Raw genomic sequence first — 17,374 nt, 5'->3', positions numbered from 1 at the left:
ATCCATCATCCAGTTTTTGAAATAGAACCTTAACAGTACTATTTTCCTTCCTCACTGATCATATCAACCCCCAACCCCATGACCCCCACCCCCCCACAGCCATCTTGAATTGGGTCGATGAGGCTCCTTATTTGTATTTACACTGATAATACTGTATATGGATCCGTAAACAGAGCACCGTTTTGCAGTGCTTTGAATTTCACATAAGTGGCCTCATTGAGCATGTGTGCGTTTTCCAATCAACCGACATTTTAGTCTTCCTCAGTGTTTTGTTGTTTCTATAGGCTGTTCCTCTTTGGTGCTGAAGGATAACATTTGTATGAATGTGCAACAATTTAGGTGTCCATCTTACTTGCCACCGATAGTTGAGCTATTAACACACACACACACACAGCCCGACACACCGACACACGCTAGTAGAATTGCCACGTCATGGAGAGCATTCATCTTCAGTCCTACCACGCTTGTTTCCAGACTGTTGGTACCAATTTGCAGTCCCACCAATGGTGTGTGTATGCAAGTTCCCCCAACTCCAAATTCTCATCCAACTCTTGTTACTGTTACTGCTTTTGCCAATCTGTTGAGCAGAAAATAACGTGTTATTGTTTATTTATGACTCAAGTACCACTTTATTATTTTTTTAATTGAAGCATAATTGACTTACAATAGTATATGAGTTTCAGGTGTACGACACAGTGATCTGATATTTTTCTACGTTACAAAATGATGTCCACGATAAGTCTAGATAGTTATCGTCTGTCACCATACAAAGTTATTACAACATTAGATACTTTCTTGTTTACATTTGCACTTCCCTCACCACACATGAAAACGTTTTCAGGACCTTCCTATACATCTTAGTTTCTCTAATACGAGTGCCCGCGTCTGTCTTCAGTGCATGTTTCTATTTTTCTTTACCTTGTGAGATGGTGTCTCTTCCCAGGTCACCTCCATATATGTTATTTACTGTTTAGTCATTGCTGGTCCCTTTCTCTTCCCTCTTCATCCCTCTCTGTAACTGTTTTCCTGATCCCCAATTGCTTCTCACATCAAAGTTGCTATCCCCCCCCTTAAATCTGGGAAGCCCTAAGACCTGGTAACAGAAGTAGGATGAGGCGTTTGCATGTAGAAGGAAAGCCCTGATTGAAATCTTCATCTCTCAGCATGAGACAAGGAAAATCCTGTCACAGGCATGAATTAAATTGCATCCCGTCTGTGTGTGTCTCTCCCACAGGTTGGAGAACTGTGACCTCACGTCACTTTCCTGCAAAAGTCTTATCTCTTCTCTCACGAGTAACAAGAATCTGACCCATCTGAGCTTGGCAAAAAATGCCTTGAAGGATGACGGGGCGAAACAGCTTTGGAATGCCTTGCAATGCTCTCAGTATCCTCTGCAGAGGCTGGTGTAAGTCCCCAAATGTCCTCTTTTTGGAACTCCCTGGAGTAGAATAGGGTGATAGAGAGCGATTGTGATATATGTGTCCATTTATGCAACATACTTATTAAGTGCCTACTGCATATTAGGCATTGTGCTGATACTGGAAGAAAACATAATAAAGAGGAAGGTGGTTATGATTTCAGTTTCAGAGGCAAATTATCTAGCAGCAGAGTTCTCAAACTGTGTGCCAAGGTACCCAGGGGTGAACTCACAGAGGCGCTGCAGGATATTTTAAATGTAAGAGATACTGACATCTGTTCATCGCCGCAAGAACTCTTAGCTTGAGGTAGTTCTGTTCCAGCATCAGGTTGTGATAAATTCCTTTCAATGATGTCATATCTTTGCAAAGCTCCGTCTTCAGCAATTGCGATCACGAGAGCAAGTGCATCGCAAAAAAGTTTTTTAACAGATTTTATTTTATTTTTTTATTTTTTGGCCATGCCCTGCGGCTTGTGGGATCTTAAGTTCCCTGACCAGGGATTGAACCCGGGCCCTCGGCAGTGAAAGCGTGGAGTCCTAACCAGTGGACCACCAGGGAATTCCACAGAGCAAAATTTAATGAAGTACAGGGGTGATACGAAAAAAGTGAGACGCTAAGGAGGGCATAAATGGAGAAAGTTTGGGAACCTCTGATCCAATGTATTCCTCTAACTCCTAGAGTTTGGGAGTGAGTGTTACACCTCTGAGATCAGAATAATGTCATGTGACCTGGCTTTCTGCTTGAAGTGAGTCATGTAACAACCTCGGTGATATGGACCAGGGTACATGCTAAGTGATATCCTGTTCGGTATTTATCTCACTCTATCCTGAGTTCTGTAGATGACTGCCCCTGGGTATCAGGGCACGTTGGCTGTCAGTGACAGAAATTAAACTCAGACTGTCTTAAACCCTAAAGAAATTTGCTGGCTCCTAAAACCAGAAATGCTGAACTGAGACACAATATCCCCCTGAACCCATTGAAGCTTTCAGGATCCCAAAAAGAAGCAGGAAATGGTGCAGCTGCTTTGGAAAACAGATGGGTATCTCCTCAAAAGGTTAAACAGAGACGTAACATGAGTCAGCAATTCTACTCCTTGGTGTACACGCAAGAGAAATAAAAACAAAATCTGCACAAAAAATTGTACAGGGATTTCCGTAGCAGCATTATTTGTAGTAACAAAAAAGTGGGAAACAATCCAAGTGTCCAAAAGCTGATGAATGGATAAAGTGTGGTCTATCCATATGATGGAATATTATTCAACCATAAAAAGCAACAAACTATATATTAATACATGCTCCAACTGGATGAATCTTGAAAATATTATGCTAAATGAAAGCAGCCAATCACAAAAGACCACATATAGTATGATTCCATTTATATTAAATGTCCAGAATAGGCAAATTGACAGGAAGAGAAAGCAGATTAGTGGTTGCTAGAGCTGGGGTGGGTGGGGGAAGAAATTGGGAATGACTGCTAAAATGTACACTGTTTTCCTTTTTGGGGTGATGAAAATGTTCTAGAATCGTGGTAAATGTTGAGCAACTCTGTAAATATACTGAAAACCAATGGTGTGTACACTTCCAATGGGTGAACTATATGGCATGTTAATTATATCTTGATAAAGCTGTTATACCAAAAAAAAAAAAAGGCAGGAAAGAAAGCTAAGCGTGTTTTGGTTGGTGTTCCTCTGCAGGCTGAGAAATTGTGCCTTGACCTCTGAGTGCTGTCGGGATATGGCTTCTGCTCTTGATAAAAATAAAACCCTGAGAAGTCTGGACCTTGGTTTTAATAGCCTGAAGGACGACGGGGTTATCCTGCTCTGTCAGGCCCTGATGAACCCTGACTCTGGCCTACAGATTCTTGAGTAAGTTATCCCCGTTTCCTTCTTTGAGACCAAGTGTCTGTAAAATTCTCTTGGGGTAGAATGTGGGAATGTGTTTTGCACTTCTGGGGGTGTTCCCTCCATTTGGTTGGAGGACTTGGAAACTTCAGAGCAGTGGTTCTCAAAGTACAGTCCTCAGACTAGGAACCTTTTCATCAGGGAAGTTGTTAGGCAAATTCTTGCATCATTTGTCTCCCTGTGTCCGGTTTATGTCACTGAGCATAATGCCCTCAAGGTCCACCCATGTTGTCACAAACAGAATTTCATTCTTTTTATTGGCTGAGTAGTATTCCATTGTGTGTATATACCACATCTTCTTTATCCATTCATCTGTCGATGGGAATTGAGGTTGCTTCCGTGTCTTGGCTATTGTGAATAGTGCTGCTATGAACGTGAGGGTGCAGATATCCCTTCCATATCCTGGTTTCGATTCCTTTGGGTCCATACCCAGAAGTGGGGTTGCTGGATCTTGTGGTGCCCTGAGGGTGGGGACCCCGCCAGTCTGTGCTTCACAATCACCTCCCATGATTCCCGTGAATGCTAGAGTTTAAGGACCATTGTTAAATTCTTCCATTCAATGAAAGATAAAGAAGAATTTGTTAATTTTAGACTAATACCTTAGATGGCGAGTCTTCCAAAATCAATGTTTACGCTTAGAGAATCTTTTTCTTGTATATATTTTTTCCTTCTCCCAAAGGTCTCTATGCTAATATGCATACTAGCCAAGTGATTGGAAAGAATTCATCCTATTTTTAATTGTTTTAGTGGTTACCCTAAATATTTAGAAAAGATTTATAGACATCTCTGATGACAAAGGTTGAAACTTTTTTTTGAGTTATTTTTTTAAATTTTTTATTGGCGTATAGTTGATTAACAATGTTGTGTTAGTTTCAGATGTACAGCAAAGTGATCCAGTTATACATATACAACTTTTTTTTGCCTCTTTCCTACCTGCATTTTCTGTTCACTATTGGTATGATCTGGGTTCTAAGTCTAGATCACTTTTTTCATTCAGAAATGTTAGCTTTTCTTTTTTATTGAAGTATAGTTGATTTATAATATTATATTAGTTTTAGGTGTACAGCATAGTGATTCTGTATTTTTATAGATTATACCCCCATTAAACATTATTATAAGATAATGGTTACAATTCCCTATGCTGTACAATATATGCTTGTTGCTTATCTATTTTATACATAATACTTTGTATCTCTTAATTCTATACACCGAGTTTGCCCCTCCCCTCTTCCCTCTCCCCTTTGGTAACCACCAGTTTGTTTTCTATGTCTCTTGAGACTGCTTCTGATCTCGGAGAGGCAGCAGTGAGAGGTGGCGTGAAGCGAGATCTTAATTCCCAGCCCAGGAACTGAACCTGGGGAGCCTGGATGAAAGCCAGGAACCCCAGCCACCACACCCGCTGGCTCTTGCCCCCAGTGAAAAATGCATTTCTCACGGAGGCAAAAAAGAAACGTGTAAAACAGGTACAAAGTTTATTATTAGAGACATAGCACAACAACAAGTGGGAGAGCACACAGAGAAACAGTTTGCTTAGTTAAGATAGAAGCAGGGCAGAGACGCACAACTGGAGAGAAAGGGTGTGGGCGTCCCCCCTAATGACCAGCAGCCCCATAAAGAGGCGGTTAAGTCATTCATATACGGCAGTTCTTCCGGGTCTTTGTTTACCTCTGGCCAATTATCTGGTTTCTTTTTCCACACCTGCCCTGCCCTAGGACCCTCCCCAACTTGCGTGCGCAACTTTTTTCCAAGATGGATTTCAGCCCAGAGGCCTATGGGACGGCCTTAGCATCACATGTTATGGGGTGGTGCTCCTCCTTTTTGACCCCCAAGGAGCTTTTCTGCACATGTGCAATGTCTCCCTTGCCGCAAGGATGGGAAATACGTAACCTCTTGATCTTTTAACAGGGTTTGTCCCACTCTGTCCCTGACATAAAAATGTCCGGTGTCTGGTTATTTACCTTATTTCTGTTACTGGTTTTTATATCGAGGTGCAGATCTAGAAATAGACAGGAATCCGGTCATAAATATGTAGTCCTGGAGTCCGTTTGTCTCTTGCTTCAGGAAATGTAAACAGGGGGCTGGTAATGAATGTCTGGCCTGGAGCCCATCTTCTTCTCACCCAAGGAAGTGTAAACAGGAGGCCAGTTGTAAATGTCTAGCCTGGAGCCCATCTATCTCCTGCCTCACTTTTATTTTGCATATATACTCATTTGTGTTATTTTTAATATTGCACATATAAGTGACATCACGTAAGTCTAGAGCATTTAAATCACATTATGTTACACCCTTAATTTCTAGGATTAGTCCTGATAATGGATTTCATCTTTGTTGATAATTAACTACTCAAAGGGAGTTCTGGAGGTCACAATTCTTTTACTCCAGAAAGTTAGTCTTGGGTTTTTTTTTTTTAATTAATTATTTATTTATTTTTGGCTGTGTTGGGTCTTCATTGCTGCTCGCTGGCTTTCTCTAGTTGCGGCGAGCGGGAGCTACTCTTTGTTGCAGTGTGCGGGCTTCTCATTGTGGTGGCTTCTCTTGTTGCGGAGCACGGGCTCTAGGCGTGCTCAGTAGTTGTGGCTCGCGGGCTCTACAGCACAGGCTCAGTAGTTGTGGCTCGTGGGCTTAGTTGCTCTGCGGCATGTGGGATCTTCCCAGACCAGGGCTCGAAACCTTGTCCCCTGCATTGGCAAGCAGATTCTTAACCTCTGCGCCACCAGGGAAGTCCTAGTCTTGGGTTTTAAATATTGATTCATCTCTTAGAGTGAGTGAAGTATATTTTCAAGTATGAAATAAATTTCTAGATGAGCACAAATGAAAAAGATATATATACATATGTATGTACATAAACTGATTCACTTTGCTGTACACCAGAAACTAACACAACATTGTAAATCAACTACAATTTTTAAAAAACTACTACTATATTTATTTATTTATAGTTGGTTTGTTGGTTGGTGGGATCTTCGTTGCTGCACGCAGGCTTTCTCTAGTTGCGGCGAGCAGGGGCTACTCTTTGTTGCAGTGCACGGGCTTCTCATTGCGGTGGCTTCTCTTGTTGCGGAGCACGGGCTCTAGTCACGCGGGCTCAGTAGTTGTGGCTCATGGGCTCTAGAGCACAGGCTCGGTAGCTGTGGCAGACGGGCTTAGTTGCTCCACAGCACGTGGGATCTTCCCTGACCAGGGATCGAACCCGTGACCCTGCATTGGCAGGTGGATTCTTAACCACTGTGCCACCAGGGAAGTCCTACTACTATATTTAAAATAATCAACAAGCACTTACTGTATAGCACAGAGAACTCTGCTTAGTATTCTGTAATAACCTAAATGGGAAAAGAATTTGAAAAAGAATAGATATATGTATATGTACAACTGAATCCCTTTGCTGTATGTCTGAAACTAACACAACATTGTTAATCAACTGTACTCCAGAATAAAATAACATTTTTCAAAAGATAAAGAAGCTACTTGGAATGAAATGACTCATTCTGGTCGGAGTGTGATTTCTAGGCTGTGAGCAGCTAGGCTGGCTGAGCTCTCAGATGAAGGATGTGGTGACTTTTCTGCTCCCTGTTTCTCTCCCATAGGCTGGAAAAGTGCCTGTTCACCTCTGTCTGCTGCCGGGCCATGGCTTCCGTGCTCCTCAACAACCAAACTCTGGGATACCTGGACTTGAGCAAGAACGACATCGGGTTTGGGGGTATCCTCCTCCTGCGTGAGGCCGTCAGGAAGAGGAAGTGGGGATCTGAGGTCTCTCTGTAAGTATCCGCTGGGTTCCCTGTGCAGGATGCATAGCCCTAGGAAAGCTCCTCATCAGCAGTGATATTCTGGACCCCAAATGCTGTCGGCAGATGTTGCTAACGACCTTTGTTCCTTTCCTGGGGATTTTTTAAAATAAATTTATTTATTTTATTTATTTATTTTTGGCTGCGTTGGGTCTTCGTTGCTGCGCGCAGGCTTTCTCTAGTTGTGGCGAGCGGGAGCTACTCTTCGTTGCGGTGCGCGGGCTTCTCATTGCGGTGGCTTCTCTTGTTGCGGAGCACGGGCTCTAGGCGCGTGGGCTTCGGTAGTTGTGGCTCGCGGGCTCTAGAGTGCAGGCTCGGTAGTTGTGGCACACAGGCTTAGTTGCTCCATGGCATGTGGGATCTTCCCGGACCAGGGTTCGAACCCATGTCCCCTGCATTGGCAGGCGGATTCTTAACCACTGCACCACCAGGGAAGCCCTCCTGGGGATTTATAGTTTCCTTCATGTGGCTGACAGACCACAACTCCTGCGTGTGAAGTAAGAAAATAAACCTGGATTCTACTGTCTGCTCTTTTTTTTTTTGCATTTTAAAAATATTTATTTATTTGTTTGTTTTTTTACAGTAGGTCCTTGTTGGTTATCTATTTTAAGTATAGTGTGTACATATCAATCCCAAACTCCCAGTCTACCCCTCCCCCCCACCCTTCCCCCTGCCCCGGTAACCATAAGTTCATTGTCTAAGTCTGTGAGTCTGTTTCTGCTTTGTAAATCAGTTCATTTGTATCATTTTTTTAGATTCCGCATATAAGCAATATCATATGGTATTTGTCTGTCTCTGTCTGACTTACTTCATTCAGTATGATAATCTCCAGGTCCATCCATGTTGCTGCAAATTGCATTATTTTGTTCTTTTTTATGGCTGAGTAATATTCCATTGTATATATGTAGCACATCTTCTTTACCCATTCCTCTGTTGATGGACACTTAGGTTGCTTCATGTCTTGGCTATCATAAACAGTGCTACAATGAACACTGGGGGGCATGTATTCTTTCGGATTATGGTTTTCTCTGGATATATGCCCAGGAATGGGATTGTTGGATCATGTGGTAGCTATATTTTTAGTTTCTTAAGTAAACTCCACACTGTTCTCCATAGTGGCTGTACCAATTTATATTCCCACCAACAATGTAGGAGGGTTCCCTTTTCTCCACACCCTCTCCAGCATTTATTGTTTCCAGATTTTTTGATGATGGCCGTTCTGACTGGTATGAGGTGGTAGCTCATTGCAGTTTTTTTTTTTTAATTTTTATTTATTTATTTTTGGCTATGCCTCACAGCTTGTGGGATCTTAGCTCCCCGACCAGGGATCGAATCCGCACCCCCTGCATTGGAAGTGCGGAGTCTTAACCACTGGACCGCCAGGGAGGTCCCCTCATTGTAGTTTTGATTTGCACTTCTCTAATGATTAGCGATGTTGAGCATCTTTTCATGTGCCTCTTGGCCAACTGTAAAAAAAAAAAATACCAAGTAAAAACGTAGCCGGCTGCTCTTACACTGTTTGTTTCTTCATCTTCTCTCCTGTCTTAAACAAATGAATCTGTTATCATCACTTACCAGATCTGCGGCTGTGAAGGGCTTAGGGGATCTGTTTCTCCTTCTGTAATATTGGATTGGCATCCTCCTCCGGGAGATACTATGAGGATTGGAAGAAAGTGCATCTATGAGGCACTAAGTTCAGTGCCTGAGACCATCATGATCTCAATTATCGATGGATTCTGGGTAAAGGTCATAGGAAACAGCTGGTGTATTCATTATCTGTTGCCCTGGAACAAATTCTCAATGCTTAATAAGGCAACACAGATTTGTTGTAAAATTTCTGAAGGTCAGAAATACGGGAGCGGTTTAACTGGATGGTTCTACTCAGGCTCTTTTACGAGCTGAGTTAAGGCGTTGACTGGAGGGTGATGAGGCTGGAGGACCAGCCTCCAAGCTCACCCACGTGGCTGTTGGCAGGAGGCCTCAGTTGCTCTCTGCAAGGCTGCTCCTAACGTTGCAGCTGGCTCCCTCCTGAACAAGTGATGGGAGAGGGAAGAAGGGGGTGGGTGGGGGGGCAAAAGTGCCCAAAACAGAGCCACAGTCTTTTATTACTGAATCTTGAAAGACCCATCCCTTCTGCTTTATTCTAATGGTCACACAGACCCACTATAGCCCAGTGAGAGAGGGGGCTGCATGAGAGTGTGAATAACAGGAAGAAGGATCTTTGGGGCCACTTGGAGGCACCTGCCACACCTTGTAATTGGTGGATCCAAGGCACCTGGGCTTCATCCCTGAGCTCTTGAGAGCTGCACCATTGATCTTGAGTTTGTTGACTAGAAAGATATATTCACAACCTAAAAGTTGAGAGGTAGGTTTTATCCAGTGGGAATTTTTAGGACTTCAAGCCCAGGAGTCAGCGTCTCAAGTAACCCTGAGAAAACTGCTCCGAGGAGGCGAGGGGGGAGCTAGGATATACAGGAGTTTTGCAACAAAGGGCAGGTGGTAGGAACAAAAGGTTACTGTTAATAAAAGAAAAGCAGATATCTCGAGTTAAGGCATTTAGCACTTTTCTACGTATTGGGAAGATGCAAGAGTCTGGGCTCACTGAAACCATGCCTTTGATATGTATCTCAGCTACTTGGGGCCAGTATCCTGCGTTTTCTCATCCTGAGTTTCCTCAGGGCTCACCATGGGGAGTGGCTGCAGTCTGATGGCTGCTAGATGGCAGGTGTTCTTTGTTTCCTTCCTGAGTTCCCTCAGGGCTCACCAGCTCACCACTGGGTTGCAATCACTGATGACTGTGACATCCTTTGTTTCCTGATACATCAGGCAATATTCCATTTATGGTAAGTCCCCTACATACGAACCTTCAAGTTGCGAGCTTTCAGAGATGTGAACATGCATTCGCATATCCAATCACGTAAGTTAGTTCACCTGTCTGGCGTACATTGTCTCGTGTGTGCGTCCTCTACGGGTTGTGCAGCTTGCCCTCCGTCTCCTATTGCTGATGAGCCTTCAGCTCTGCCATCTCCCACCTCCTCTCCCTCCTCCAATCAGTAACTCTTCTTGCCTGTTCACTCAATGCCAGCCCCTGGATGCCGGCTGTTATACTGTACTACTGTACTTTTCAAGGTACTATTCCGTAAGATTAAAAATGTTTTCTTTGCTTTTATGTATTATTTGCGTGAAAAGTATTATAAACCTATTACAGTACAGTACTATATAGCTGATTGTGTTAGTTGGGTACCTAGGCTAACTTTGTTGGACTTATGAACAAACTGGACTTACAAACGCGCTCTCAGAACGGAACGTGTTCGTAGGTAGGGGACTTACTATATCAATCTCATGGGTGGTAAATTTCTGTCCTAGAGGTTTTACGTATTTTCCAGCACTGCAAAAGAAAACGGAGCATAGGAGAACCAAACCTGATTCTTATCCTTCTCAGGGAGAAGAAACAGAGCGATGGAGTGGATATGATGCGAAGACTGGAGGGCCCAGTGGTGAACAACAAAATCCTGAAGATAGTTCAGGACTGGAAAGATGAGTGCTGTGATAAGGCAGAGTGGACGCATTGATCTTGTGACCCCCTGGATAATTTTTTCCTGATGAAAAATTGGGCAATGGTTTCCTATTCTGTGGGCCATTCTGAGTCTACCATGGCTCAGTTAGTTCTGGGAAATGGTGTAACGCGTGACCTCCAAATAGCTCCCTCGGAGATACTGAAGGTCATGTGTCAGACGTAGATTAGTCACGGAATTGGGGGCACCACGTAAGGGGCATTCCAGCTCACTTCTATTCCTGGCTTCTGGATGTCATTGAATATGTCATGTTAACATTGTCTCTGGGAAATATCGGACTCACCTACTGGAGTATCGTGAGAATTGAATTAAAAATGCGCATGAATGCAATTCAAAAACTTGTCAAGTGTTGTTTATTTACAAATAGACTTGTACATCAGCTGTTACGAAGGAAAACATCTTGCCTCGAAAGAGGGTCCACTACTGTATAGCACAGGGAACTCTGCTCAGTGTTGTGTGGCAGCCTGGATGGGAGGAGACTTTGGGGGAGAATGGATACATGTATATGTATGGCTGAGTCCCTTTGCCGTGCACCTGAAACTATCACAACATTGTTAATCGGCTATACTCCAATCCAATACAAAATAAAAAGTTTTAAAAAATAATAATAAAAAAATAGGAAAAAAACAGGGTCCAGAGAAAATTTCTGAGGGAGATAATATAGCAAGTGATGGAACAGGAAAATCACCTCATGTTTAAGGAACTCTTTTTTAAAAGGTGAAGTGTGGGACTTCCCTGGTGGCGCAGCGGTTGGGAATCTGCCTGCCAATGCAGGGGACACGGGTTCGAGCCCTGGTCTGGGAAGATCCCACATGCTGCGGAGCAACTGAGCCCGTGTGCCACAACTACTGAGACTTTGATCTAGAGCTCGTGAACCACAACTACTGAGCCCGTGTGCCACAACTACTGAAGCCCGCACACCTAGAGCCCCTGCTCCGCAACAAGAGAAGCCACCACAATTAGAAGCCCGCACACCGCAACGAAGAGTAGCCCCAGGTCTCTGCAACTAGAGAAAGCCCATGTGCAGCAATGAAGACCCCATGCAGCCAAAAATAAATTAATTAATTTAAAATAAATAAAAATAAAAAGCGAAGTATGACAACCTTTTTTTGAAGGAGTTTAGTCCATTAATAAACAAATTAAAGTGAATTTCTCTTGGATGTGTACTAGGCTGAACCTGGACCCAGTTTGGAAGGTCTAGAGGGTGGTTTCCTGAATTCTGTCTCCCCAGTGACCATCACAGGACCTTGAGAAGCCTTAGAATGTGCAGGTGGCCTCCTATGCAATGTCGTGGAATAGACTGCACATCACAGGGCAGACTCTGCACTTTTTTTTTCTTTTGGCCGCACCGTGTGGCTTGTGGGATTTATTTCCCCAACCAGGGATTGAACCCCGGGCCCTCTGGACCAGCAGGGAATTCCCCAGACTCTGCAGTTTTTCGGGTCCTAGCTATCTAGCACAGGACTAAAGTAGTTAGGGCAGCATTTAGAACCCAAAGATCTAGAAAGCAGTCATACAAGTATTTTCTTTTGAAACAGTCCTCTTTTTCTACACAAAGTGATGACCGGGTATTACCTACGTTGGTTTCTCAACTCTCTAAAGGGGTTTTGTTGCAAAAGTCAGAGCAGTTGAGACCCTCAACCCCAGCCCCAGTCCATTCTTCAGGGGTGGACAGAAATAAATGTCCATCCAAAGTCGGACTCTAAAGTGAAAATTTGCTTTAATTTGTTCTCCAGAGCCCAGAATTTCACACGTGATGCATTGCTAAGAGGATTCACAGTGACTGAGGTGAGGCTGCCCAAAATGCTTTGCCTGGGGTCGTCGGCAGGCTCGGAGGTGGGCAATGTAAAGCCAGAGAACCCCCCCCAACTGACACGTTCCCCAGAAGGACCCAGGAGACCCCCACTTTGCTAAAGCAAGGAGGGAATGTGCCTTGAGATGAGCAAGGCTGAAAGTATGATCGAGGTTTCCCATCTTCGTGGCACACTTTATTAACACGGAATCTTAAAAGGTGCTGTAGCCTAGCTCCCAGCTCCAGACATCCTGACTTAATTGGAATGGGTGTGGCCTGAGTGTCAGGGATTTTAAAAGTTCCCCCAGGTGATTCCAACCCGCAGTGAAGTTTGGGAACCACTGAAGTAGGAGATATCGTTACTGTGGTATCCATTTTGCAATATATGTCTATGAAATCAACATGTTATACACCTTAAGCCTACACAGTGTTGATGATTCCCTCAATAAAGCCGGAAAAAAAGAAAGAAATGCTTTGGGAGGTAATCATTAATGTGGAGGCTCGAGGCAAAAGGTAGCTGGTGTTGCTATTAACTGAGATGGGCACTTTTTAAAAATTTTTATTTTTTACACAATTTTCAAAGGTTACTTTCCATTTACATTTATTACAAAACATTGGCTAAATTCCCCCATGCTGTGCACTACATCCTTGTAGCCTGTCTTACACACAATAGTTGGTACCTCCCCCTTCCCCACCACTCTATTGCCCCTCCCCACCCCCACTGGTAACCAGTGGCTTGTTCTCTATATCTGTGAGTCTGCTTCTTTTTTGTTATATTCACTAGTTTGTTGCATGTTTTTTAGATTCTGCATATGTGATAAAATCCAGTATTTGTCTTTCTCTGTCTGACTTATTTCATTTAACATAATGCCCTCCAAGTCCATTCATGTTGCTGCAAATGGCAAAATGTTGTTCTTTTTATGGCTGAATAATATTCCATTGTATGTATGTACCACATCTTCTTTATCCATTCCTCTGTTGGTGGACACTTAGGTTGCTTCCATATCTTGGTTATCGTGAATAGTACTGCTATGACTGTTGAGGTGCAGGTATCTTTTCGAATTAGAGGTTATTTTTTTTTCCAGATATATACCCAGGAGTAGACTTGTTGGGTCATATGGTAGTTTTATTTTTAGTTTTCTGAGAAACTTCCATACTGTTCTCCATAGTGGCTGCACCAATTTACATTCCCACAACAGTGAACAAGGGCTCCCTTTCCTCCACACCCTCTCCAGCATTTGTTATTTGTGGTCTTTCTGATGATGGCCATTTTGGCAGATGTGAGGGGATATCTCATTGCCTTTTTAATTTGCATTTCCCTGGTGATTAGCAATGGTGAGAAGAGGGGCACTTTAGAATGTTGGAAGAGATTCATTTGATAACAAACAGGTATATATATTATGAGTTCACAGGACTCCAGGTAAGAGAGTTTTATGGAGAAAGTCAATTGAACAAACAACAGCAGCAGCATTAGAGAGTGGCCAGTAAATGCCAGGTCCGGTGAAATGAGGACACACACACACACACACACACACACACACACACACACACACACATCACTGCTCTGGGACAACCAGGTGAGGGCTGTAGAGGTCCCGGGCACAGGTGTGCTAAGGGTGATGCAGCATCCTCACCTGCTAGGTGGGAAGGGGGCGGGGCATGCAGGTGCAGAAAGCAGCTGCTCCACATCTACGCTGGGTCCGGCCATTTAGAGCCGTGGCAGCCAATGGACGGCAGCCACGTCACCGGCCCAAGATTCCCCAAAGAGCCGTCACCACGTGGTTGCCAGTTGGGATCTGGTCTTGGAGGTGAGGAGTCAACTTGGTGAGCAGTTTGTCCTGTCTTGTTCCTGGTACCTTTCTCTCCCCGTTTTTCTCCGTTCCTGGTTGGAACTGTTCGTTGAGCCCTACTCTGTGCTCCCTCTCTCTCCGTTTCGACCCGTCAGAGCCCAGAGACCAAAGATACCCTTAGACAGAAGGAGGTGTCCCGTTTCCCCGCTTTGCTGAAAAGGTCTACCCACAAAACATTTCTGTTTGGGGTGTTTCGGTACAGCTCTCATTTCTTCCCAATCTCTAGGTCTAAAGTACAGGACAGAATTGGTGTGCTCTGACTCAAGGGTCGAGGCGAGCTGATGTCTGGTCCACATCTTACAAGACTCCTTTGTTAAGTCTGCTAATAATAGGTTCACTATGGCTTGCAGTCATCAAAGCGCTATAGGGTCCTGAGGGTATTCTTTGTCAAGGGAGGAAACTGAGTTACAGGTGACTTGAATGCGTTTTCCTGGGGCGCCAAGAGGTGACTCAATATTTGAAATGGGGTCTAACTGATTTCAAGCCCTGTAATCTTAACTGCTTCTGTGGAGTCATTGAAGACACCTGTGCAGCAAATGAACCTATCTACAAAACAGAAGCAAACTCACAGACGTAGAGAACAGACTTGTGGTTGCCGAGGGGGAAGGGGAAGGGGGGTGGGTTGGGAGTTTGGGGTTAGCAGGTGCAAACTATTACATATAGAGTGGATAAACAACAAGGTCCTACTGTATAGCACAGGGAACTATATTCTACACCCTGGGACAAACCATAATGGGAAGCAATATAAAAAAAGTATATATGTGTATAGCTGAGTCACTTGGCTGTAGAGCAGAAATTAACACAACATTGTGAATCAACTATACTTCAATAAAAAAATTTTTTTAAGACACCTGTGCAGAAAGGTGTTTCAGGAAAGAATATAGATAAAGGATAGAGACAAACACAGCTTTGGTGAGTCATTTGTTCCCAGAAAATAGCTTTGACCACCAGTCTTTTTTTTTTTGGCTGCGTTGGGTCTTTGTTGCTGCGCACGGGCTTTCTCTAGTTGTGGTGAGCTAGGGGCTACTCTTCGTTGAGGTGCGCGGGTTTCTCACTGCAGTGGCTTCTCGTTGCACAGCACGGGGCACACAGGCTTCAGTAGTTGTGGTGCACAGACTTAGTTGCTCTGCGGCATGTGGGATCTTCCCAGACCAGGGCTCGAACCCGTGTCCCCTGCATTGGCAGGCGGATTCTTAACCACTGCACCACCAGGGAAGTCCCTGACCACCAGTCTTAACTTATATCCCTACAACCTACAGTCCTGCTTCTATTGGAATAATGTCTTTGCCTTCTCACCAATCCTGCCTCGATTTTACAGGAGAAGGTGTCCGTCAGCCTATCCCACGTTAATCCTTCTACCTGGGCTCTCCTCCCATCAACTCGCCTGTCTTTTGTGTTTGATGTATCAGTTCCCAGTCTGAGATGTATTGGAAGAGGTGGAGTTAGAATCAGATGCACAGGACAATGCTCTTTCCTAAAAGAGAGCAAGCTCTTCCACTTTACAGAACTTTACAGAACCTCTGATTTCAACTCCGTAAAGTGAGGACAATAATAATATTATTATTATAGTAATAATTGTAGTAATAATACAGTAATCGTTATATATTGATACTGTTTACAGAAAGTTTACATGAGATGCTGCAGATCTCCTAAGAAGGGATTTAGAAAAGTACTCATTTAATTTTTTTCTTTGCTTCTTCCACTTTATTTCCTCTTAGCTCTGAGCATATAAACTTTCTCAATCATCTCATGGGAATTCCCTGGAGGTCCAGTGGTTAGGACTCAGCGCTTTCACAACGGGGGCCTGGGTTCAATCCCTGGTCAGGGAAGTAAGATCCCAAAAGCTGTCATCTCGTCCTAAAAATAACCTTCCCTAAACCATACTGATTTCTTTTTAACTACCCATGAAAGTTTTGTGATTCTCTTCTTGCCCCTTTAATGTTTAATTTGAATTGTGGATAGATACGCGTTTGTGTGGCAAGCTGAAATGCATTCTCTGAAATAAGCCTCCCTTGTTAATTTAGTCACTTAACCAGATAGTTGGGAGATTTTTGTTTTGTTTGTTTTATGTTTTCAATCTCCATGTATCAGGGTAGTTTTACATTAGAGTTTACATTTTATATACATTTTATATAATTAGGAAATTTTCATTTAATTTTTTAAAATTTATTTTATTGAAGTAGAGTTGACTTACAATGTTGTGTTAATTTCTGCTGTGTGGCAAAGTGACTCAGTTATACACATATATTCTTTTTCATTTTCTTTTCCATTATGGTTTATCACAGGATATTGACTGTAGTTCCCTGTGCTATATAGTAGGACCTTGTTTTTTATCCATCCTATATATACTAGTTTATATCTGCTAATCCCAAACTCCCAATTCATCCCTCCCCCTTGGCAACCACAAGTCTGTTCTCTATATAATTTTCATTTAATTGTAACCTAGGAAATCTTAGTTGCTCTGTGGTTAGGAGGCAACCTTTTGAATGCGTCCTTAGAAATAAGTATTCTCACTTTTTCTGCCAAGAGGGTCAATATTTTTCCTAAATATTATACAGGAATGTTCCCGGAAGCTTATGTTCTTTCGAGGGTTCTGTTTTGAGTAATCCAGCACATAAACATTGTCTCTCCATCATCAGCAATGTTCATCTTTTTTTTCTCTTTCATAGATGAGTAATGGTAAGAATGTCTCAATTGCGGTTTTGTTTGTTTGTTTGTTTGTTTGGCGGTGCCGTGCGGGATCTTAGTTCCCCCGAGCAGGGATCGAGCCCGTGTTGCCTGCACTGGGAACGCAGTCTTAACCACTGGACGGCCAGGGAAGTCCCTCAATTGTTTTAGTAAAATGCACTTATTTCTATTAGCTTCTACAAACGTGATTTTTAACGGGTGATACCTTTTAGTATTTTGAAAAAGCAAACAGTATGGGAAAATATGAAGTAAAATGTGTCCTTTCCTCGGCCCGTTAGTTCACCACCACCCACCTTGATCCATTCTATGCTCATACCCCGAAGATAGTGTGTACACAGGGGGTGAGGGTTGTATTAAATGTCTTAGAGG

At 43.3% G+C, this 17,374-nt stretch overlaps 2 protein-coding genes across 2 annotated transcripts in view; both read left to right on the top strand.

Moving 5' to 3' along the window:
* The window catches only part of LOC309649616 (NACHT, LRR and PYD domains-containing protein 8-like), a 35,588-nt gene extending 22,393 nt beyond the window's left edge, over positions 1-13,195 (top strand). The window contains exons 6-10 of the mRNA XM_082439780.1: positions 1,199-1,405; positions 3,112-3,282; positions 6,903-7,073; positions 9,927-9,943; positions 10,467-13,195. Of these exons, the coding sequence (XP_082295906.1) occupies positions 1,199-1,405; positions 3,112-3,282; positions 6,903-7,073; positions 9,927-9,943; positions 10,467-10,672 (772 nt within the window). The 3' untranslated portion in view covers positions 10,673-13,195. The remainder of the gene's footprint in view (positions 1-1,198; positions 1,406-3,111; positions 3,283-6,902; positions 7,074-9,926; positions 9,944-10,466) is intronic.
* The window catches only part of LOC309648221 (zinc finger and SCAN domain-containing protein 5B-like), a 163,310-nt gene that overhangs the window by 30,158 nt on the left and 115,778 nt on the right, over positions 1-17,374 (top strand). The window lies entirely within an intron of this gene.

This window comes from Balaenoptera physalus, assembly GCF_965194825.1.
Source record: "Balaenoptera physalus genome assembly, chromosome: 19".
NCBI classification, from domain to species: domain Eukaryota; kingdom Metazoa; phylum Chordata; class Mammalia; order Artiodactyla; family Balaenopteridae; genus Balaenoptera; species Balaenoptera physalus.
This window is presented reverse-complemented; position numbering and strand designations above follow the sequence as displayed.